Source organism: Mus musculus, chromosome 5, assembly GCF_000001635.26.
Source record: "Mus musculus strain C57BL/6J chromosome 5, GRCm38.p6 C57BL/6J".
In the NCBI taxonomy this organism is placed as follows: Eukaryota; Metazoa; Chordata; class Mammalia; order Rodentia; family Muridae; genus Mus; species Mus musculus.
The window spans coordinates 36,465,081-36,489,438 of record NC_000071.6 but is presented as its reverse complement, the minus strand read 5'-3'; the positions used below and the strand labels follow the sequence as shown (position 1 = coordinate 36,489,438).

General features: G+C 48.9%; 3 protein-coding genes across 4 annotated transcripts; 1 reads left to right on the top strand and 2 right to left on the bottom strand.

Moving 5' to 3' along the window:
* Positions 1 to 1,267: 1,267 nt before the first annotated feature.
* Positions 1,268 to 4,851, bottom strand: Ccdc96 (coiled-coil domain containing 96). The gene has a single exon (NM_025725.3). It carries the CDS (start codon positions 4,785 to 4,787, stop codon positions 3,033 to 3,035), a length of 1,755 nt encoding a protein of 584 aa, NP_080001.1. The 5' UTR covers positions 4,788 to 4,851; the 3' UTR covers positions 1,268 to 3,032.
* A 302-nt stretch (positions 4,852 to 5,153) lies between these two features.
* On the top strand, positions 5,154 to 15,769 carry Tada2b (transcriptional adaptor 2B). Of its 2 annotated transcripts, XM_030254386.1 has the most exons (3): positions 5,172 to 5,651; positions 6,350 to 6,461; positions 12,477 to 15,769. In XM_030254386.1, exons 2-3 carry the CDS (start codon positions 6,432 to 6,434, stop codon positions 13,467 to 13,469), a joined length of 1,023 nt encoding a protein of 340 aa, XP_030110246.1. In that variant the 5' UTR covers positions 5,172 to 5,651; positions 6,350 to 6,431; the 3' UTR covers positions 13,470 to 15,769. The 2 variants fall into 2 exon arrangements, with proteins under 2 accessions (NP_001163925.1, XP_030110246.1); NM_001170454.1 differs by lacking the exon at positions 6,350 to 6,461 and having other exon boundaries at positions 5,154 to 5,651.
* Positions 15,362 to 24,254, bottom strand: Grpel1 (GrpE-like 1, mitochondrial). The gene is made up of 4 exons (NM_024478.2): positions 24,184 to 24,254; positions 19,839 to 20,001; positions 18,756 to 18,837; positions 15,362 to 18,383 (listed from the first exon to the last, which is right to left on the bottom strand). The coding sequence occupies exons 1-4, from the start codon at positions 24,243 to 24,245 to the stop codon at positions 18,037 to 18,039; spliced, it is 654 nt and encodes a 217-aa protein (NP_077798.1). The 5' UTR covers positions 24,246 to 24,254; the 3' UTR covers positions 15,362 to 18,036.
* Positions 24,255 to 24,358: the final 104 nt, after the last annotated feature.

Here is a 24,358-nt window from a genome sequence, read left to right as displayed (position 1 = left end):
CTGCCCAGCAGAGGGCAGCCTCAGAGCCTAAAACCAGTTCTGAGATGAGACCTCAAGACCTTGAAGTGCTTGGATGGATTTGAATGGAAAAGAGTAGATATGCTTTGTGTGTGACTAAATATGTATGCTGTGAAATATTTGGTGGTATTCAAGCCTGCTACCCAAGAGACATGGTCATGACATATATCTCTTCTGTCAGCATTGCCTATAAACCCCCCACAGCTAGCTCATACTAGAATGGTCTCTTTACAAAGCCCCTCCCCCAGCCCTTCCCCCCCTCCCCAATTCCTATACCTTGCAGGGAGTTTCATGTGGCGTGAGGGAACCACCTTCTCCAAATAGCTGCAGGTGGTTTGGCTAGAGAGCAAGAACAGGGCCGTGGTGCTGAATCTCATGGTCAATGGCCAAGCATTGGTATTTAGCAGCTCTGTGATGTTGGAGAATTCCCTGAAATTCTCAAAATCTTTTTTCTCTCTTTATAACTGAAGGTTGAGGGACCTAGCTCTTTTCTACTGGCTTATGAAAGATTAATAAATAGGAGACTGAAATTGCCCCATAAATCCATGGATATTCTCCAGGCAGCTAGATTAGTGCCCTTAGCCTATAAACTATTAGTATTTTGCGTATGTGAGAGGGGAAAAGACACACTCACTTTGTAGCTCATGATCTTAGAATTACATGTGTGCAGCAAGCCCAGCTTAAACTGGTATATGGCTGTTCATTTTCCACTTCAGCACTGGGGAATCAACTCAGGCCCTTCTCATGCTAAACACTCTTGCCCCTTAGCTACATCCCCAGGGCTCTTAGTATCTTCTGTTTGCGAATTCATAAATTTAAAAATGTTCCCTTGAGTGTTTTTATAATATTTATATATCTTATATGCATACCAGTATATATTATATATATATCTGTATATATACATATATAAATACAGAAAAGCAGAAAGGAAAAATTCCTCTTAATTTTACCACTCACTCAAAGGCTTGTCCTTTCTTTTCTCAAATGCTTCTCCATTTCATGAGGCTTAGACAGATGTCCATCCTAGGTCAGTTGGATTAAAATTTGGGCATTTTTGGGTCTTCTAGGTATATGTATAATTTTATTGCTTCGGATGGTGGTGCCTGCCTTTAATTCCAGCACCCGAGAGACAGAGACAGATCTCGGAGTCTGAGGTTACCCTGGTCTATAGAGCTGGTTCCAGAAAAGCCAGGGCTACACAAGGAAACCCTGTCTTGCTTGAACAACAAAACAAAACCTTTAAAAAAATCCCTAGTGAGTTCAATTTTATTAAAATATGCACATTTAAGTAAAAGTAAGGATATTTTTACAGGGAGACAGACTGGTCACTACACAACTCTGAGGTGCTTTCCTCTCATGGAATCTATGTCACTTACACTCTGGAACCTTCTGAAGTTGAATACATGAGCTGGGTTGGAAGGCATTGACTGATACTTTATGGACAAGTAGCTCATACCATTGGCAAACCCTAAGCTATAGCTGCAGATGAACGTACACAAAACCTACTTCTACTTACATAAGTTTAAGAATCTTAATTGTAGCAAGTCACCAAAATAAAGTCCCCGTCCCCAGAGACCTTGGGCTGTCTCTGAGTAGGTGGCTGAGTTATAGACCCTCCTTTGATACTATTTTTTCCAGGTCCTGAACTACTTAATCTCATGATCAAGAATCCATCGAGATCTAATTAGAACAAAATAGGGAGGCAACCAAGTGAAGAGTGTTTTGTGATTGACTACAATGCCTCCAGCATGAGGGGCTGTGATCAAGAACCCACTGGGGACTTACCATATAATAGTTACTTAGGATACATTTGCAGTTTAAGGCATGCTAACCTTGGTGCCCTACATGATCCATTGCCCACCATGTTCAATGTTCAGGATGAAGCATTCAGTTACATAGCTGATGGGTAGGAATCAGCAGAATGAATCAAAACTCTGTAGGATACCATCACAATGAAGACACCTCTGGCACCACTGACAGTTTCACTCGGGAGCCTCCCCAGCTACATAACCCTGTGAGTCCCTCGGCTCTTGGAGGCACAAAGACAACTGCTTTGGCCTTGAAGGATAGGGTAGAGGGACAAAACAAAACTAGCAACTAAGTGAGGGGGATGGACGACGTCAGCTTTTTGAACTGTCCTCACTAATGCATTTGTATGGTGCGATATAAAAATGTTTTCAAGCCATGAAAGTGAAAAGAGACTTTTAACTGTCATTGACTTTCAAGTCAATATATTTCAGCAAACAAAGTACGGCATGTCATCTGAAGGAAGCAGAGTTATGCAGTGCCAACAGTCAGATTGCTGATGCAGCTTTTGACTCAGAGTAAGAGTGCTTGTTTTAAAGCATGAGGATCTGAATTCAAACCCCTGGCATCCACATAAAACAGCCAGACGTGGCCTTGCATGCCTGAAACCTGGTGTTGGGGAACAGAGACAAGCAGATCCCAGGATCATCATGCTAGCTGGACTAGCCCAAACGGCAAAGTTCCAATTGAGTAAGAGACCCTGTCTGAAAAAAATCAAGGTGGCATACAGGAGATGCCCCATATGTTCCTCAGGCCTTCATATGACCACACACACCTGCACACTGAGAGATGGGAATTTATGAGCTAATCAGGTCAGTGATTCAATACTCTTAAGTTTAATTAGTACAAAGATGACTTGAGTCATCAGATCAGTGCATAGAGATTTTCTGTACCTTGCCCACTCATTTAAGCCATCCTTAGACATAGGCAAGAGACAGTTCTAACACTCCTTTAGACTGGGGCTACTTGGCTATAAAGGCTTTTCACTAGAAGTCAGTTTAATCACCGCACTCTCTAGATATATTTTTCTTAAGCTCATGTAGAGCTACTGCTAGCTGGAAGTGTTCAGCAGGAATTTGAAAGCTGGAAAACAGCCAAAAAATAAAGTTGCACCCCCAAGTTCCACAGAATGGACAATCAGAGGCAGAAGAGAGTAAGAGAGTTTCTGGGGTTGCAGAAGTTTTTGCCAACTGTCCTGTCAAGGGCTGTCAAGAGGGGAGGAAAGTTTTGGCTTCCCTGATCTTTTGCTTCACCCCTTTGCAGGACAAGGCGAGCCCGGCATGATGGCGCTTCAGGGATTCCAGGCGCCTGTTGAGCATTTCTGTCTTCTCCACCTTTTCTTCCAAGTCTCGGAGGAGTGATTCCTTACCCAGAAGCCCACATTTCTGACTCAGCTTGACGTTGTCGATTCGCAGGCTGTCGCGGGCTTGTTTTGTCTTCGTCAACAGGTCTCTTCCTAGGGCCACCTGGGCATCCACTTCCGAAAGTTGTGCCTTTTTGCATGAGTTCTCCGTATCTATGAAAGACAGCTTTTCCTTCACGTGCGTTATAATCTGCACGTTGCTGGTCACCTTAGTGCGCAGTTTTAAAAGTTCCTCGTTTCGTTCCTCTACTTTCTCGTTGAAGGTCTGGTTCTCAATTTTGAGCTGTTCAAAGTCGATGAGGAGCAGCCCCTCAGCCAAGTCCTCCTGGGCCTTCATCCTGGTTTCAAAGTGTACCAGGCTCTGCTTCAGCTGCACGTTCTCGAGACGCACGGCGCTCATCTCCTTCTCCTTCTTATCCTCCAGGGCCTGAAGCTGTTCCACCTCTCTCAGGGCAGCCTGGCGCCCACCACGCGTGCGGCAACTGCCCATGACCTGCATCACCACCTGCTTCTTGAGGGCCTGGAAGCGCCGCCACTCTTTCTCCACCCTGGTCTGCTTCTCTTGGCACTGCTGCTTCAGCTCCCGTACCTCCTGACGGTACCACTCTAAGTCGTCTGCCTCTTGTTTCTTCAGTTCCTCCAGCATGGCCAGATAGCGCAAGTATGCTTGCTCTTTCTCGGGAGATTCGGGTTCAGCGCTCTTGTCCCCAGGTTCCGCCGCTGCTTCCAGCCCCTTCTTGCGTAGGGTCTCGTGAATCTTCTGCTGTAGGTACATGTTGTAGCGCTGATAACGGTTCCGCTCCACTAGCAGGGAGTGGTACTGTTCCACCAGCTCGCCGCGCAGTTGCTGCTCTTGCAGCTTCTGCATGTCCGCTGTCCACTCAAACTCTTCAGTGGACGCCCCTTTTTGTTTCTCCTCTTCCTTGGCCTCTCCAGGGTGAAGTTGCTCTTCTGTGCTTTTGTGTCGTTCTCGATCTGTCCCCTCGATCTCTTCACTGTCTCTCTTCTTCAGTGACTCCCTTGCTTTCTCTTTCGCAGCTTGTGGGCCTGGGGCAGCCCCCTCCTCAACAATTGTGGTCAGCGGTAGAGATGGCCGGAACCGTGACTCCTTCCTCTTCTCCCTCTTCCCCTTGCCCTTCGGCTTCTCTGGCCTGTCCCGTTCCTCTCCCTCATCCTCATCCTCATCCTCATCCTCGTCCTCGTCCTCGTCCTCATCCTCGTCCTCATCCTCGTCTTCGTCTTTGTCCTCTGGTTCCTTGGACTCCGGCTTGGTCTTGGGCTGGGTCTGTGGCAGACTCTCTGGCTCTCGGGACACGGCCTCGCCCGCGGTCTCAGCGGCCCCCGGACTTTCCGGGACCTCAACATGCGCGTAATCGATCCCCTCCGAATCCTTCGCTTTTGAGCTGTCCGACACCGGCTGGGTCTCGCTCTCAGGCTCCCGCCCTTGCGTCGGCTCCGGCTCTGGCTTCGGCTCTGGCTCCTGCTCTACAGGGTTGGCCGGAGTCAGAGGTTCGGAGCTAACCTTGATCTCGAGCGACTGCCTGGCCAGGCCTTCCTCGGCTCGGTCTTTGCCCTCGATGTCCCCGTAGTGGCTGTCCATTTTCGACCCGCCGGCCCCGCTCTGAGGCCGGCTGATGCCTGCTGTTAGGTTTCCCGGGGCAACCAGGGCGCGCGGTGGGCCCCGCGATTGGTCACCCGCCTTCCATTTCTCTCCACCTCCCGGCAATATTAGGCCAATGAAGATCTGCGAACAGGTGAAGGGAGGCGCTAATTGGACGCTGGTTCCCGAGAGGCGTGGCCCGCACGGCCTACTTCCGGTCCGCGCCCCGCCGGCTGACAGGCTTAGGGCGGGGCCTCGCGGCTCCTCCAGTCCATGAGGCCGCGGGAGGCGCCGGCGCGCAGGCGCAGAGCAAAGACTCGGCTGTCCGCGAGAGGGCGCGCGGGGGGCGCCTGCGCGATGCGGCGGGGAGACAGCGGCTGCGGCGGCGGCGGCCGGGCCGGGCCGGAGGGCGCCTGCGTGCTGAGGCGGGACGCGGCCCGCCTGGCCGGCTCCGGCGGCGCCTGGGCGGGGGCGGCCGTGGCAGCGGCCGGCAGCGGCACGGGCGCGGCGGGCGCAGCGAGCCCGGCAGGCGGCGGGGCGCTGACGGCCGGGGGCGCGGCGGCTGCGGGCCGGGCGGCGGGCGAGCGGGGGAAGATGGCGGAGCTGGGTAAGAAGTACTGCGTGTACTGCTTGGCCGAGGTGAGCCCGCTGCGCTTCCGCTGCACAGAGTGCCAGGACATCGAGCTGTGCCCCGAGTGCTTCTCGGCCGGCGCGGAGATCGGCCACCACCGCCGCTACCACGGCTACCAGCTGGTAGACGGCGGACGATTCACACTCTGGGGTCCTGAGGCGGAGGGCGGCTGGACCAGCCGCGAGGAGCAGCTGCTGCTGGACGCCATCGAGCAGTTCGGCTTCGGCAACTGGGTGAGCGGCGGGCTACGGCTAGAAGGGAGGGCATGGCTGGCTGGCTCGGTGTACGTTGCGGAGGGCCGCAGGTGGTCGGATGGTTGTGTCCGGAACGTGTTGGTCACCAGCGGTCACACAGCTGGTAGAGCAGGGCCTTGACCCATTGCCCCGACACGGAGCTGTCTGCCCTTCACACTCGTCCTCAAGAGGTGTGCATTGAACGCGGGTAGAGGGTAGGCCCTGTGCGTTGCCAGGCTTATCCTTGAGTCAGATGGCAGCAAGCTAGATCCCACTGTCCTTTGCTGAGTTCCCCTAGTACGGTTGTGTTCTCCTGGGCATAGTGGTGGGGAAGGCCAGAAGCCTGGGGCTGCCCGTCCCGCCTGCACTTAGTCTGCATTCAGGGCTTCGTGTGCTTTCTGTGGGTGTCAGCATGTGCCCTGTGCTAAGGTTCTCAATGAGTAGCAGTATCTTGTTTAAGTCTTAGTCTCCACAGCACCCAGGACATGGTGTGATGGGTGGACAGTAAAGAATGAACAAAGGCGTGTTCCTGAAGAGGCATGGATCCTGGGGTCTGCTTTCTAGCTGTCAGGTTTCTGTAGAGGTAGCTCACTGGTAGTAAGAGCCTTCATGTGTGCCAGCCAGATAGTGTGCTGGGCTCCTGGTTGTTCTCTGGCTGTCTCTAAGGAGCTCTCCTTTCTATTCCTCACCTATGTTAGGGATGAGATCTGGCTGCATTGTCACCATTGCCTCCAAGAATATGTCACATCTTCAAGCTTTCAGAGAAGCAGGGAGCTCGGCATGACCCTCTCCTGTCCAGACTCTTCCCTGGTATGTTAGGGCCCTCTGACCCTAGCTTCCCCGAGCTTCCCCTACTCCAACCCTACTGCCCTCCTGTTTCAGATCGTCGTAGAATGAGTGACCTTCTGGACCCACTTCCCCACTTAGGAAGGAGTCTACTCCACAGATGTCTTACCAGTGAGCAACACTGGCTCCTGCTCTCTAAAAACAATGGGTTACTTTGTCTCTAAGTGGTGTTTATTGGTGTGTATTGCGCATATGCTTTGTACAGATCAGGCAACATGAAGGACCTTGAAGAAGAGCCTCAGTGCTGAAAGTGTGGCATTCATATGCTCTGTTTCTGGAGCTTGTCGCATACCTGGTGATCCCTCTCTACCTGATTGCCTGTGAAGACTCACTTGTCCTCAGTTATACACAGAGCCAACCTAAAGCCATCAACCACATCCAATTGGTCAGTGGTCATGTATTGAAAAGATGTGCATAATGTAGCTACTGACCTACTCTTCTGGCCTGACCCATGATGGTGCTTACCTCTCGTGATCACTTCTCATGGTTTTACCGTTCTCTTCCTTCTGTTCTGTAACCCTTCTCACACATGAACATAGGGCATTTGGAGCATAAGCCGCATCTTGTTGGCCCTCAGCAACTTCAGTTCTGCTTCTTAGATTACACTCCAGTGCCTGCAGGGCCTGACAATGTCTATGGCTCTCTGTGAGCTCACGCGGAGTCCATTGATCATTTCCTTTCTTCTGCCTGAGGTGTTCTCACCTCAGTCAAGACTACTGACTGATCTCTGGCCTGCGTGTCACTGCTTCTGAGAGCCTTTCTTTCCTCACACCAGTCCTCTAGCACTTATTTCCAGAGGAGACACTGAAAAGAGTGAGAGTGTTAGTCTCAGCACTGCGCTTGCTTTAGCTCTTGAAATCTGGGCTGTATTTAGGGAACCCTGCAGAAGAATATAAGAGCCAGAGGTCAGGAGGACACCAGGAGAACAAGGCCCTCTAAATGAGCTGAGCAAAGCTCCGATGAACTCAGATGAACAGAGGCTGAAGCAGCAAGCACAGGGCCAGCATGGGTCTGGGCCAGCATGGGGCGGCACCACGTCCTCTATGTATATAGTTTTCTTTTCAGTTTAGTATTTTTATGGGACTTGCAAGTGTGAACGAGTGGGTCTCTGATTCTTATGCCCTTTCACTTGCTTCTGTTGGTTTGTCTTGTCCAACTTCAGTGTTTTGGCTTTGTTCTATCTTACTTTGTTAAAAAGGAAATGCAAGCCCGGTCTGTAGAGTCTGTAGTGTAGCTCAGCTAGTGTTTGTGCCCATTTGTGCAGCGCAGTCAGAAGCCCAGCACTCAGGAACTAAAACACGGAAAATGTGGATGAACAGACAGGCTGGGGAAGGCCTCTTCTGAAGCAGCTCTTTCAGGCTTGAAGGCCAGAGGAGCTTGTTCAGGGGGCAGGTTCTCATGAGGCCCAGTCTCAGCGCTGGAAGAAGTAAAGACCAAGGGGAAGAGCCTTGGGGCTTGACTGCCTGTGTGTGCATGGACTGCTGCTACCTGCTGAAGCAGCAGGAGTCTCAGGGTCAAGCAGAGAGATGCAACCACTGAGCCTTCACTCAGGAATAGGAGGCTCTGTGACCCCTTGTGTATGTGCTCTCTTAGGCCAGTTGCTTTACTCCTCTGCGCCTTTGTTTTCTCCACCAGAGGCACTATAGCTTGGATATGTGGCTCTTTTCTGAGCTTGTAGCCTACTTCACTGAAGCAGGTCTCAGTTTGAATCTGTGTAGAGCCTGTGCCAGCTCTGTTGTACCCTTTATGTATATATCATATGACTTGCACAAGTAGCACTGTGGGGGTGAATTTATGTTCTTAGTTTGCAGTTGAAAGATGGCAACTGTGAGAATATAAGCTACTTGTGAAGAATTCCATAGCTTTGCCCGTGATGGCTAGGTGTGATTATAATTTGGGTCTCTGCTACAGCACTAAGAGCATTAAGTAATGTAGTTGACACCAGAAGTTTACTGGTACAGTTGGAGGTGTGGTACCACCAGAAGGCTTTCCACCAGCCCTGGCTGGAACCTGTACTACAGAGAAGTCACAGAGGGGCTCATACCATAGAAGGGAGGTTGACTGAGAGAAGAGGTGGCCCTCAGCAACACACACAGGTCAGGCCTACCCAGGTGCCTAGAGGCTCCAGACAGCTGCTCCGTGGTGGGCTCTGGAACCCATGAGAACAAGCATGCAGACATTCAGAGCTTCAGAATAATCCAAGCTTTGGTAGATGAGTCACCAATTTTGTTTCTTGGCTCTAAAGACGCTGGACTGTTACAGAAGAGGCAGTTTGAGAGGACCAGCTCCTCTACGGGGCCATCCACCCGGGGAAAGTGGGGTTCATGCCAGCTTATGTGGTTTTGAATGTAGTAAGAGGAACCAACGGAGAAGATTCTTGTCCCTAGGGACAGATGGGGCACCCTGGGTAGCACATCTACACTCAGGCTAAAACATGTGCCAGGTGCTAGACAGAGTTGTGGTAAGGGTGTTAAGGCTGATGCCCATTGCCTGGTGCCAGGCCTCAAGGCAGGTGTGTTGTACTATTCCCTTATTCCTCTGACTGTTCCACACTCTAAGGCAGATGCCCCCATCCCCCTCTTTACTGTAGCCAACTGTACTAAAATGTGAGCTCAGCTAGAATCTGGGCCCAGGTCTTTGTGGCCCATGCCTCGTTGGATCACTGACAGCATAGTACAGACCTGCTGGTGCCAGGTACCAGCCCAGGTACTGTCTTGTCATCTATAGGATCTCCCAGGCTTTAGGACCATCGTTCTTTTCACCAGGGTGGAAGACGTTCAGAGTTAGTAGCAGGAGTGAGTCGTCAGCCTATGTGTCTGACAAGATTGGTAAACATGATAAGGATAGACTAGAGGAGGAAAAATCCTGGGTAATTAAACAGCTTGGGGGTCACATAGAGCACTAACTCCCAATTGTTAGCTGAATCAGACTAACCAGGGGAGAGTACTTAAACACAGAAGAGGCTGGAGCAGTGCCCAAGGAAATGAGGTCTTAGGGTTGTCCAATACTCAGAAGAGTAGTGTGAGTCGGCTATCTCAAAGGCCAACTGTGTCCTGTAAGGCAGGAAGAAAAGTCATGGCTAGATGTCCCTTTGCATAACTGGCTGAGCTAGTGGTGGCCCAACCTGCCTTTTTCCTGGCCACACTGTCCTGCTGCCCCTCTCAAGACTCTGGGAGGGTGTGGTCTGATCGTGTACAGAGTCATGATGGGGTAGCAGGTGCAGCAGTGGCTTAGCTGTGAGAGCTCACTGGGGGCTTGAGAGGCTGACAGCAGCTTTGGCTAGCACTGACCATCTGGGGATGAAGAGAACGAGGTAGAACTGCCTGGGAGCACTTTATTGGGTATGTTGTCATCAGTGCTTTGGACCTGCCTTCCCCTGGTGGCTTCCGCCCTGTAGGTGCACCTAATAGGAAAGGGGGCTGTGGATTTTGTACCTTTTGATAGAGGCTCCTTCATTTGAAGAGGGGAAAAAGGAGCCAGGGCTCCCTCTACACAGAGGATACATGATCCTTCCTACCCCAAAGTCCAGCCTCAAACCTTTTAGGAAAGAAAGCCCAGCCCCTGGTTATGGCCAACCTCAACCTGATTTGTGCTTCACAGTCTAGTTGCTGGAAGAATAAAGACAACAATGGAGTTAAGTGTCAGCTGGGTTGTGGTGGGGTTGTCTATTGAAGAGGAAGGACAGGAAGGAAACTGTAAGGCCCGCCCAAGTCAGTCAAGGTGCTGGAAATGTCGGGAACTGTGTGCACAGCACCCTTCTACCAGTCAGATTCAGGGCCTACCATCCTGTGGGTCTTGAGAGCTGGTTGAACCAGGAAAGAGCAGTGTCCAGCCTTGCTGTGTGACCACAGTGTCAGTGAGTCTATAAGGCAAACTCATCAGTCAGGAGAGGCCTGGGGTGCCAAGCATGTGGTAACAGGCAGCACTCCTGGCCTGACTGCTAAATTTGAGATGCACAGTGGTGACTGGCCACATGTTCACCCAAAGGTTTATTGACCTTGAGCTGTGGGCAGTGAGAGCACTGCTTTCTTGGGGACAGCTGTGAGGTCTCAGTGAGATGGCATATGCAGGTACACTTACCTGTTACTTTTAATTTGACTACAACAAAATTCTTAAGAGGAACCGTCACAGGCTAGGAAGCAGCAAGAGTGAAGGGAAGAAGAGGTGGAGCCAGAAGGAAAGCTTGGCAGACTGTGCGCTTGGACCACGTACACACAAGGACACTCACAGTTTGAGTAACCCTGATAGTTCCTAATAGCAGGAGTGGTATTGCAGATCACAGACTGCCTAGGCCCTGGGTACTGTGCTCGTGCCTCCCAATGCATCTGACCTTTCCTACTGCCTTGTGAATGGGACCTCAGCTGAGAATCTCAAGTTCTTGGGCTAAGTGGTCAGCTAATCCAGCCGAATCAGTGACCTCTAGGTTCTGTAAGAGACCAAAGAAAGTGGAGAAGAATTAAGGAATAGACCTGGTGTCATCCTTTGGCCTCGGCACCACATATATATGCACATGTATGTAAGTCTTTGCAACTGAGAAACCTTGTATGCCACTCTCTGAACCCCTCACCAAGGCGTAGAGAAGCATCTCTGAGAAAACCAGACCCTGTCTGGCCTGAGTGGTTTTGTCTTTGCTGGACAGGATCAGAGGCTCTGCAAGGATCAGCAGCAGCCAGCCATAGTGATGCCTTGGTGTTTTAGACTGCTTCCTGCGAAGAACAAGCTGGGCTAAGGCTAATAGAGACATTTAAAGTTGGAGTCTTGTAACCCTACCCACCCACCCACCCAGAAGACCAGAGGCTATCCCTTGCTATAATCTTCACTTTTATCCTTAGTAGTCTTTGGAGAACCTGCCTCCATGTGTCAGAATTGCTTTCTTCATTTTGCTTTGTTAAGGTTAACCTACAATGACTCAGGCCAGTGGGAGGGTCCAGGGGCTCTATCTATGCTCCAGGTATATGTCCCATAAAAGGCCCAGATGAAGGGCTGCTTAGCTGAATTGAGCCTTTTTACCTCACACACTACCTAGCTTATGATCCGGACAGCCATCAGCTCCAACTGGCCATCAAGGGCATAGAGATTGGATCAGGCATGACCATTTGGGGCCCAAAGCAATTGACCCCCACTAAACTCTGTATAGCCTGCAGCTCAAAAGAGGTATTGCTGGTTCTGGAACTTGTGTTGAGAATAGCAACCGGGAAATGAGTGTGCATTTTGAGCAATTACTTTCTGAAGTGGCTTTAGTGGTTGACTTTAAGGAAGAGGCCTCTTGGCAAAAGGAAAAGATTGAGGGAGCCATTCAGTTTCCTTTCTTGCAGAAGTGGAGAAGGCTTTCAGCATTGGCAGCCCTGCAGTTAGCTTCTGTATGCCCGCCATCTCCAGCCACCTAAGAGAGGAACAAGCTACGCTCTAGAACCTAAGGCTGGAACAAAGCTAAGGAGTCCTGGCCTTTTGTCCTAGGATGCACAGAGAAACAGTCCCTTTTGTAGTCATTCTGCATGGACTTGCTTTGCCCTCTGGGCAAGTTGGCAAGTCTGCTTTTTAGTCTGAGTGAGAAGTATGTGTCTGACACCATATTGTCTTAAATGTTCTTCAGGATTTGCAGTGGGTAAAATGTCCAATAGCACATGTCTGCTTTTTCTTTAAGAAGTCAAAGAACAAAGAATGACTTTTAGCCAGCTGTCACCAGCTCCCATATAGCCTTGCACAAGTCTGTAGCTCTGGATCTTTCCGCTCAGGTACATCTATGTAGGTTCCTTTGTTGGGATACATACCTGAACATCTTTCAGGGGATAACTGGTGTGTGTGTGTGTGTGTGTGTGTGTGTGTGTGTGTGTGTGTGTGAGAGAGAGAGAGAGAAAGAGAGAGAGAGAGAGAGAGAGAGATAACAGCATTGATAGGAAGTAGCCCAAATAAAGCTTTGTGAGATGGTGGGATGAACTTGAGTGAAGTGGCTTGATGGTCTGGCTTTTGTCATTATAGGAAGACATGGCTGCACATGTTGGTGCTTCACGGACTCCCCAGGAAGTGATGGAGCACTACGTTAGCATGTATATCCATGGGAACTTGGGCAAAGCCTGCATCCCTGACACCATCCCCAACCGGGTGACAGATCACACCTGCCCCAGTGGAGGCCCTCTCTCGCCTAGCCTTACCACACCTTTACCCCCATTGGACATCTCTGTGGCTGAGCAGCAGCAGCTGGGCTACATGCCACTGCGAGATGATTATGAGATAGAGTATGACCAGGATGCCGAGACGCTCATCAGTGGGCTGTCTGTGAACTATGACGATGATGATGTGGAGATAGAGCTCAAGCGTGCCCATGTAGACATGTATGTGCGGAAGCTGAAGGAGAGGCAGCGCCGGAAGAACATTGCCAGAGACTATAACCTGGTGCCAGCCTTCCTGGGCAAGGACAAGAAGGAGAAGGAGAAGACATTGAAGAGAAAGATCACCAAGGAGGAGAAAGAGCTGCGGCTCAAACTACGGCCACTCTACCAGTTCATGTCCTGCAAAGAATTTGATGATTTATTTGAAAATATGCACAAAGAAAAGATGCTTCGCGCCAAGATTCGAGAGCTGCAGCGCTACCGGCGCAATGGCATTACAAAGATGGAGGAGTCGGCCGAATATGAGGCCGCCAGACACAAACGGGAGAGGAGGAAGGAGAACAAAAACCTGGCCAGCTCCAAAAGGGGGAAGGAGGATGGCAAAGACAGCGAGTTTGCAGCCATTGAGAACCTTCCTGGGTTTGAGCTGCTGTCAGATAGGGAGAAGGTTCTCTGTAGTTCATTGAACTTGAGTCCTGCACGCTATGTGACTGTGAAGACTATTATAATTAAAGATCACCTCCAGAAGCGGCAAGGGATCCCCTCTAAAAGCCGCCTTCCCAGTTATCTGGACAAGGTCCTAAAGAAAAGGATTTTAAATTTCCTCACAGAAAGTGGGTGGATATCCAGGGATGCTTCCTGAGGCCAGATGATGCTAAAGCAGCTTGTGAGCCAAATGATCTGGGGTCTCCCCCAACATTGTTGCTCTTTTAAACAAATTGAATTCTTTTTTCAAGGCTTAAATTTTTTTTTTTCATGACCTTCTGGAAGAAGCAATAGTAGCAATCTTAAATTTGACTCATAGGGGAGATAAGCGTGTGTCTTTTTAACTTAGTCCTAAGGTAATCCATTCAGAAGACAGCTTGCCTTTGTGTTCCTATGAAGACTGTCCCCAACCTTGGACGTGTCCCCTTTATTTCATGAGCCTTTCCCCGTTTGGGTTAAGAAGCTGTTATGCTGTGGGAGCCAGGAGCCGTGTGTTCCTGCCATCAGCTTTTCTCTGGTGACACAAGCTTTACTCAGGAGGGCTGTTGTTGGCACCCCTTTGCTGAGCCCACTGCTGCCCCCCCTCCCCAGCTGACACCCCAAGCACAGCCCCGGCACACCGCACTTTACCGGGAGGCAGGCTGTGCACAGAACCCTCTGCTGTGGAGGCCAGAGACCACCACCAGGCCCGCTCCCCACTGAGCCACTTAAGATGAGCCCCTCATTTGCACACAGTGACCACATGAGCTTCCACTTACCTAACAACAGCCATTTCAGGCCCTCAATAGTGCTTGCTTCATCTTAGCCTGGCCCAGCCTGGGCTGCCTGGACAGGCTCTCCTGGCACATTCCTGTACCCTTTAAATGGGAAAGCAGTTAACGGAAGGGCCACAGGGTCAGATGAGGGCTGCCTTTCGCTGCTGTGAACACTTACAGTACACCTGACTTGGAAGACCCTTTTGAGTTCAAGGCAGAGTGTGCAATGTTGAAATGGAGCAGTAGGTGCTGAGGACTTCCACTACCATTGTAGATCCCCTTTCACTAAATATAAGACATGCTAGCTAGCCTGGCTCAGTGAGCTGATTAGCGTATGGCAGGGGGCCTAGGAAGTACAGAGCATCCTGCCTGTGCCTTGGAGCCTGTGCACTGCTTTTGTATGTGATCTTGCAACAAACTCAGAAATGGCTCCTTCCCAGCCCTACTGAAAAGCTTGTTTCTGGGGCCTCCTTCACGGATTCATATGGTACCTTCCTTCTAAACTTGAGGAAGGCATTTGTCTTCCGGCTGCTCAGGGCTCTCACGCCCAGACCCTGCTTTAGAGTCCTGGAGTGACCACAGCCCCTGCCCCCTGTCCCTGAGAGGTACAAGAGCCTGTTTACCTCATAGAGTGTTTGGGCTCGGAAGTAAAAGTGAAGTTATTTTGAAGAAAACAACTCATTTCCAAGGACGACATGACGACGTGCCTTTTCATTTTACATCCTCTGTCCCCTAGGGTAAGTTTTTCAGCATTAAATAAAACATTTCAAATATACTGTAAATGGCTTTAGTTGTAAAGTGCATTGTGGGCCAGCAGGCCCAGATTTCTCTTGACACCAGAAGATGCTGAGCAATGGTGTCAAAGGACCAGCTCCACACTGCCCCCTGCAGTTGAATAGTGGACAGTAGCTGGTGTGACTGAACAGCAATGGGGTGGTTGGTACTCAATGCCTAGGTGAGCCAGTGGTTCTCAAAGTAGGGTTCCCCAGGCACTGTCAGAAATACAGTCATACCCCAGGTTAAATCTCGAAGCAGAGATTTGGGGGCTTCATTAACAGGGACTAGCAGGGTGTTTTTCAAACCATCCCGGTGGCTGGGATGCAAGCTCAAGTTTGAGAACCACTGGTTTTGTCCTGGTGTTTCCAGCACCAGAATCCCAGCTTGGTGAGGTTTGAAGTTTCAGTGTGTCTTCTACAAAATGACAGCCACATCTACATTAGCTTGAGAAGCAGAGGATTCTGTCAACATGTGGCCAAGGGCTGTTGGACAAAAAGCTGTGCTTAAGCAGGCATATAGTGTGTGTACATCTTTCGATGATATAAATTTATTTGGGCGTGACTGTTTTAAAACACCATAATGAATGTATAATTAATTTATGTTCAAGTATTAATATTGTTACAAGGGAAAAGTAATATTAGGATTGTTTGCTCTCCTGTCTGCCCCAGCTGTTTCTGGCATATTATTTTTTGTTAGCTGAGACATTGACATGTTTGTATTTAATTCTCTTGATAAATTAGCTACTACAACCCCATGGAACCAAGTCTTTTCAAATTTCAACAAATTGTCTTTGAGTCAGAAAAGTTAGATAATTCTTCAACTGTTTGAAATAATGCTCTCTGGGAGGCCAACATTCCAAGAATGTATGAAGAACTGAAACCCTACCATTTTTATTCTTCTTTTACATTAAATTGTTGAGAACAGAGTTGTGTCTGTTTGCTTCTTGATCCTCCAACTTCTCAGCACACTCTGCTGTTAAACCAGCTTCTGACCCAAGGTGACAAGCTGCTGTAGCATAGCAGAAGGTCTTGAGGACCATGCAGCTACACATCACGGTGAGTCTGATCCTCAAAGTGCCAAAGATGATTTCCATGGAGCAGGGCCCATTTCCAGCTGCCTCTGGCTAGCCAAACTCAACAACTTTGCCAGCTATGACCTTGCTGCTTCCAGTCACTAGGCTTGCATGTGGCGGAGCAAGACCTGAATTTCCAGGGGAAATGTGTGCACAACTCCTGTTAGTGTTGACTGATTAACTTACAAATATCACATCTAGGTTAGTCATGATGGTGCCAGGTCACCAAAACCAGAGTATGCAAGTGGCTCCTACAAAACAGCAGGCACTGTCTCCATGGATCTGTGCAGTCTCCATAATGCCATACAAACTTAAAAGTCCTCTTCATGTTTGCTGTCAACCATTCTGAGACTTCATTATTGTGGTTTAGTGGGACTCCTCTCCCTGCATGGGTTTCCAGAGACTGAACTCAGGTCATTAGGCTTGGCAGCGGGCACCTTTCCTGGCTGAGTAATCTTGCTGGCCTCTGAAAGATTGTCTTCAGTCTGACATGGAGCTGACGAGACCTTGCAGAGCTCTGTGCTGTTCAGCAGCTTTAGCTGAAAAGGAGTCTAATGGTGTATTCACTTATGCAATGTGAAGGCACTGCCTCTGCTGTCAGGCTGCCCTCCACCTGGCTATTGTTTTGTTTCAATAGTTCAAGGCAGCTTAAAGGAAGAAACTCGGTGATGATGGAAGCTTGAATTTGGGGAAAATTACTTGTATTGTTCAAATTTAGTAACAAAACAGAATACCCCTACCTCTGTGGCTTTGCCTGTTCTGCCCTGGCTTCTACACAAGGGTATACTCAAGGCCGTACTCACTGCTGTCGCATGGCTTCCTTTACATCACCATTTCATCAGCTTTTCTGAGCTTGCAATAACAGGGAAGAATCTTTTGGCTGGTGGGAGCCTAAAGTCAGCTTCTCATGTGTGTCGTGGCTTTGGCTGCCTGGCTTTCTCCCATGAGCTGTATTATAACTGTATGTAAGGCCAGCGTAGAGCCCAGGCTTCTGCAGCCCCAAGCTTGAAGAGCTGTGAGCTGAGTAAGCCAGGGTTTCTCCTCAGGAGCCTACCAGATCTCCATTAGATGACAAAATCCAGTACCAGAAAGTGGGAAGATAAAAGACGAGCCTTCTAATCCCCTTGACCACAACCTCCCAAGTGGCAATGTTTAAGCATGCCAGCCATGCAGCTTTACAGTCAATATGGTCTATCTGGATAGGGCTTGATGTCCTTAGCAACTACTTAGTTACAGCTTAAGAGTATAAACAGGGAAAGAGCTAAACATGTTCAAATTCATGGCTTCTTTTCCCTGTCTGAAGGCTAACATTCACAATAGCTGAATACTGTCTGATGGGGAACAGTTGTGAACTGTGTTCAGATGCTGACTACTGTGCTGGAGATCTGGTTGTAGCCCAGATGCTGGCATCATCAAGCATCTCCCGTCTGTGTTGTGTAAAATCGCTTTCTGTCACCTGATCAGCCAATGGCTGGCCAGAAAGTGGGCAGAGTGTCACTATGAGGTTGAACGGAGCAGGAGCAGCCAGGGCAAGACTAAGATAGCAGGTAACTGGGCACATGACTGGGTGGTAGGCAGCATGGTCGGGTTAGAAGAGATAAGAAAGAACCCTGCCCAGGTATAGTGCAAGCAGCTCATCACTAAGTATACCAGGACTCCGTGTCATTTCAGAGCCAGGGCAGGTGTCCAAATCTCAGGACTTTTACACTGACTTGTAAAGGAATATGCACTCTTGAAGGTCTTATTTTCGCTGGCAACAAGTGTTCCTGCTCTGGCTCTTCCCTTCCAGTGCCTTGGTACTCAGAGGTAGACTGTGCAGCATAGATATAGCCAAAGACCTTTTATTTGTGTAAAGTACTAATCACCAGGTGGAACAGATACAATGTTAGCATACTACTCCCGAGGTCCTGATGGCCCTCTTCTGAAGTAGGTAATGCTAAATTCAGTGACCAGACTCCCAGAGTCCCTGACTGTGCAAGCAGCTTCATGTTCTGCTTAGCTTACTTAAGATTTCCAACAAGGCTGGGCAAGGGTCAGATGAATTCACAGATGAGAAATTACAAGCCCGCCCTTCGAGTTCTAGCAAGTGACCTACAAAGTCCAGAGCCTGAGGGAGGGAGCTAAGCGTCCTTCACCACCCCCACCAAAGCTGGCCTCAGGGTGCGTCCGTGCAGCTTGTAGCCCACCTTACTAACTAGTGCCACAGTGCCTGGTTCTTTCCCCTCCACAGGGGTGTGGAACAAGGCCTCATGTTCGTAAGGGTCGAACTTGGCCCCAATTGGGTCAAGCCTGAGCAAGCCGTGTTTTGTGAACACCTTCTGAATCTGGACTTCAGTCATCACGAGCCCTTCATAAAGACTCTTCAGGTGAGGGTTGTTGTTGCTGATCTCCTCCTTTGGAACACTCTGGGTTGCCTTCTCCAGGATGTCTGCAACCTCCAGCAAGTCCTTGCAGAAACCCTGGATGCCTGCATGGAGGAAAAGATGGTCTGCACGTAAGTCTCAATTGCATGGGCTCCTTACACAGGGATGTTCATGATTCCTGGTGAAATCATTAAGTATACCACAGTACTTTAATAATTTAAAACACCCAAAGGAGCCTTCTCTGGGATAAGAGCAGGTAACATGGGCTAAAAATGGGTAGAAAAGGAAGAAAACACAGGTAAAAAGGGAAATTAGCGTAGTAAAGTGTCCTTGAGGCTCCCAAACCAAGGTGGCAGGTCATGGGCAGCTGAGCAGTAGAACAGCAACAGGTGAAGGCAGTGGAAGACCCATCACGCTACGTGCTGGTCACAGCCGCAGCCCTGCTCCTTCCCCTTGAAACCACAATGTCTGCTTACCATATAACTTGGCCTCCTCTACCAGCTTCTGGCTTCTCTGCCGTAGATTCTCAGTATCTGCCAAAGCACGTTTGTATTTTTCCTAAGGGGGCGGGAGGAATTATGTACCAACATGTGTAAGAAAGCCATTCTGATTTTGAAATGATTCAACATACTCCAAATCAGAACATAAATAAAACCTGTCATTAACTGAGATTTTAGACAAAACCAGGACAGTTTAGAAGAGTAATTTATACTTATGCTAGTGTCTACAAGAAGCAGGGAACGTTCTACCCGAGCCCACAATGGGAAAGAGCCAAAGTCCTTAAGTGCTGACTGATACCTTTGTCACCTGTGAGGGAAGAATGCTATTTTCTTGTCCCACTTGAGGGTGTGGAAGCACATCACTAGTGGTCACCAACCTCAGTTCCTGCCTCCCAGGAGAGGAAGGAAGGTCACTTGGTAGGAAATCTCACGTACCTAGCCAGATAATTACCGTCCTTGCCTCTCTCCACTGTCCCTGTCGCTACCTATTCTGACCATTTCCAGCTTAATGTCCATTGGTGGACTCCAGAGGTCTCTCCTATACCTCTGATCTCAGTTTTCAGGCAGTCTTGGAGCAAGGCTCTAAGACAACTCATCCTGTTCTAGCCTTGGTGACTTGGGAAGTGGCTTTTCTGTGTCTCATTTTCCTCATCCATGAAGGGACCACAGTGCCAGCTAGGTAAGTGACACTACAAATCGTCCACACCCTTAAGGAACTTGACTGGTGCCTGCTTTTCAACATAGAGTGGTAATTGCTACCACGACTCCCATACTCAACTCCTATACATAGAATTTACTGGTTCCCTTCCTGAGTCCCAGCTCAATCGTAACAAGTATTCCTCATTTGTAGAGAAAACATTGCAGAGTCAACACAGAAACTCCCCAGGTCAGAAGCAGAGCCACAGAGGGTTTGAATTCTAATTCCCGTTTGACAGCTTGCTACCTGGGTCTGCAGCAGGAAGTAGACAAATTATTAAATAAATGACTTTGCTCTGTCATCTGTGAACTTGGCCCATGCAGGCAGCAATCCAGCAGTGAGCACACCCTGAGGGTCCTTACCATGGTCTCTCTCAGCTGCTCTTCCAGCTTTGCCTTCTCTTCCAGGAGGGTCTTGTCTGCAGAGGGTGGATCTGTCTTTGGCTCACAATGACCCAAGTCCTCGTCCAGGTTCTGGCCATTGTTCTTCTGTTTCGTAGCTGTGCACAACAAGCGAGGAGAAGGCCTAGGAAAAAGCCCACACATAAATGAAGACAGCCTTTCAGCATGCTAAAGATAAAAAGCAGATTTTTAGAAATTTGAGCTTTTGAGATGGCTCAGTGGGTAAGGATACTGGCTACCAAGCCTGACAACCAGAGTTCTATTTGCAGGACCCACATGGTAGAGCCAATTTCCCACAAGCTGTCCCAATCTCCACACACACTCATTGTACAGATATGCAAGCCCTTCTCCTAACAAAGGGAATGTTTAAAACAAAATTATAAATCTGTGTAATTTCAAACTATTTACTAGAAAAGACTTATACCTCACAAAGGCAACTGTGACATACAAAAGGCATGTGCTATGGGGCTGGGGGAAGTGTCTCAATAGGTGAGACCCTGCAGTGCAATACCAAGACCTGAGTTTGTACTCCCATAACCCATATAAGAAAGCCAAGAATAGAGGCACACCTGTAGTCCTAGTCTTGAGGTGGCAGAGACAGGCAGATTCCTGTCCACTGGCCACCCACTCTAGTTAAATCACAACCTTCAGGCTGGCTTATTGGGTTAAGGTACTAGCAGCCAAGACAGTCATTACCTAAGTTCAGTCCCCAGGACCTATATAGTGGAAGGAGAGAACTAATTTCTACGAGTTGTCCTGATTTCCACACATTTGCTATGGCCCCCAACAAATAAGTAAATGAGGGTGGAATAGAGGCAAGATCCCTGGTGTTGACCTTGGGCCTTCCCAATGTGCTCACATCACATACACCACACAAAGAATGTGGATGCCTTTTTAGGTATGTCAGTATGAGTGTATGCCACATGAGTGAAGTGTCCTAGGAGACCAGAAGAGGGTACTAGATCCCCGGAGCTGGAATTACAGGTAGTTGTGAACTGTCCAATATGAGCTTGGGGCCTACAGAAAAGAAGCAAACACTCAACTATAGAGCTATCTCTCTATTTCTGCCCCTATCCTAACAGTCTTTAACAGTACATGGCATAGGTGGCTGTGGCTGCCCCATTAGGTGTTATCAATGCACTCTGATACCCACCAACTAACAGGATCACCTGACAAAACAGTTCACAGAAAGCAGCCCTGTCATTAAGTGACATGTGACTATGTACAATCTGTAATCCACCCTTGGCCGGTGTCCCCTATTTATCTTCTCATGTATTCTATGGTGTCCCCTTGAGTCCAAGCACCCAGACCCCTTTCATAGAATAAGACCCACTGTACCTCCTGCTGATGACAGTGGCCTAAGCAAAAATCTTGTTGCCAGACAGCAAAAAGTAAACACCCAAAACAGTGACCTATGGCTGCAGGGAAGCCCAGGAGGCTGTTTTTCTTTTCTGAGCAAGGACCTCACTCTTGTAACCTTGGCTGGCTAGGAATTTGATATGTATAACAGGTTGGCCCCAAACTCAACAGGGCTCTGACTCCCTCTGTCTCCCAAGTGCTGGGGTTAAAGGTGTGGACCACAATGCCCAACAAACTGACATAACAAAAAAGAAAAACATGTATTGCTATTATATTATTATGTGCATGTTTGTCTGTCTGTGTGCCTTTGTATGTGTGTGTGTGTCTGTGTAAGTATGTGCCACATAAGTTTGTATGTGTGTGTAAGTATATGCCACATAAGTTTGTATGTGTGTGTGTGTGTCTGTGTAAGTACGTGCCACATAAGTTTGTATGTGTGTGTGTCTGTGTAAGTATATGCCACATAAGTTTGTATGTGTGTGTGTCTGTGTAAGTATATGCCACATAAGTTTGTATGTGTGTCTGTGTAAGTATGTGCCACATAAGTTTGTATGTGTGTGTGTCTGTGTAAGTATATGCCACATAAGTTTGTATGTGTGTGTGTGCCTGTGTAAGTATATGCCACATAAGTTTGTATGTGTGTGTGTGTCTGTGTTAAGTATGTGCCACATAAATTTGTATGTGTGTGTGTGTCTGTGTAAGTATGTGCCACATAAGTTTGTATGTGTGTGTCTGTGTAAGTATATGCCACATAAGTTTATATGTGTGTGTCTGTGTAAGTATATGCCACATAAGTTTATATGTGTGTGTCTGTGTAAGTATATGCCACATAAGTTTATATGTGTGTGTCTGTGTAAGTATATGCCACATAAGTTTGTCTGTGTGTGTCTGTGTAAGTATATGCCACATAAGTTTGGGTGCCTATGAAAGCCAAAAACCACTGGATACTCTGGAGCTGGAACTGCAGGCAGTTGTGATCTGTCCCAGTGTGGATGCTAGGAACTAAACTTAGGTCCTCTACAAGAGCAGCAAGCGCTCTCAGCCACTGAGACTTCTCTCCAGCTCCTAGTTTTCTTTTCTGATGTATTTGTTTATTCAGAGATTGAGTCTGGCAATAAACTTGCAATCCTCTAGCCTCAGTCTCCCAGGTGCTGAGTCCTGGGATTACAGTGTGTGCTCTTGTGCACAGGTCCACAGCAGGCCCAGGTGAGTTACAGAGTAGGGTGGGTAAGAGAGATACATCTCAGGAACTGGGAATCACTTGGACAGAGAGATGAAAGTGGGAGTGTATGCAGAGGAAATGGGAAGAGAAGTCCAAAGGAGTCCTGGAAGTGAGTCTGAAGAGGCAGCCAGAAGAGGTGTGGGATCTCTGGGGCTGGAGTTACAGGTGGCTGACCTACCCAGTGTGGATGATGGGAATTAAACCTGGGTCCTCCACAAAAGCAGCCAGTGTATAACCAATGAGCCCCATCCATCTCTCTCTGGCTCCAGCAGTGATCTTTTAATTTTATTTTTACTTTCACGCTTTTAAAAAGTCTAAGAATCTGGGCTGGAGAGTTGGGCTCAGTGGTTGAGAGCATGTTCCTCTTGTGGAAGACCTGACTTTGATTCCCAGCTAACAACTACCTAACTCTAAGAGTTCCAGGGTATCTGACACTTTTCTGAACTCTGAAGGCACTTGGCATACACATGGACATACACATACAAGCAAAACATCCACACACGTAAGTTTAAAAAAGAAAGATCAGTAATTAATTCTGAGAAGCAAAATTATGCTAAGAATATAAAAACCTACAAAATGTGAAGGCTGCCTTCACTATGAATTATTTCCACCCCTAGGAGTGACCACCACAGCCTTTCAGCAGATCAGTTTTGCTGTATAGATCCTTTCAGGGCAGGAATTCCTAGGGCTATGTCTCGGAGGAAAGAGGGAAGCCAAGCTTATGGGATACTGTGGAGTTATGACTTCCTACTAGAGCATCTTTCTTCAAAACCACAATTTCAGAGATAGACATGAACCAAGCTGGGGGATGGGACAGGGCCGGATGGGATGGGAAATGGGGGTTCTTTCCTGTCAACTCTAAACAGAGCACCACAAATAGGAAGTGCTTCCCCCGGAATACTTCAGACTCCTCCCTGCTTTGCACAACATAGACCTGTTTTCATCTTTTAGTCACAAGTACGAGATCATCCGCCTGCTCACTCTCACCCGCTGAAAAGGCCAGCTCCCGTTCACTCCGTTTCCATAAGACTCAGGCAAAGTCTCTCTTTTTTTAATCAACCAAAAACTTGGTCCTAGCAGGGAACAAGCTAAAGATACTGAGCCTAACTTTGGAGATGCGACTCAAAAACCTGAAGCCACGGGTAAAAGTAAAGATGGCAAAAATGGGCATTGTCTAAATAAACTGCACACACACTGGCTTTCTTGCTCCTTGGACCTCACATTCCGCGGAGGGCAAAAGTGGGGGAAGGAATGTGAGTGGAAAAAGCCCACAAACCAGGCAGTACACATCCTGGACTGGATTAGGGATTAGCAACCCCAGCCCCTGGTCGGGCGGGCTTCTGCCTGGCTGCCTGACCTTGGGCAAGTCTCCCGCTTCTAAGCTTGACTTTTGCAATTCCAGGAGGGGTGGTGCCCCTATGCCCGAGAGAGTGCCGTGTGTCACCAGACAAACAAATGGCGGAGCCTTCCACCTGACGCATCACCCAGATCCCCGCATTTACGCCCCAGCGTCCCCACTTCTCGTCTCTTGAGCCCAGTTCGCGCAGTGCCGCACAGTAAACACCAGGACAGCCGCGCGTTGAGAACAGGCACAGGGACTCGATGGTGAGGATGTGACTTCAGGGTGCACGGGCACCGCCTGCGGGGACCAGTCCTGCCGCTAAACCCCCCACCAGAGCTCTCGGCCGTGAGTGAGGCCGACGCAGAGGAGTGAAGCTCTCTTACCTGAACGACAGTGCCAAAGCCGGGAGGCTGCGGCGCGCCAGCCTCACACACCGAGCCGCCATGACTGCCCCCGAGGTCGCGTCACTGCGCCCACACTGAGCATGCGCGGACGCCCCTTACACCGGTTTTCCCACCTACTGCTGCTTTTTAGCTAATCCGTGACCGCTGTTGTTCT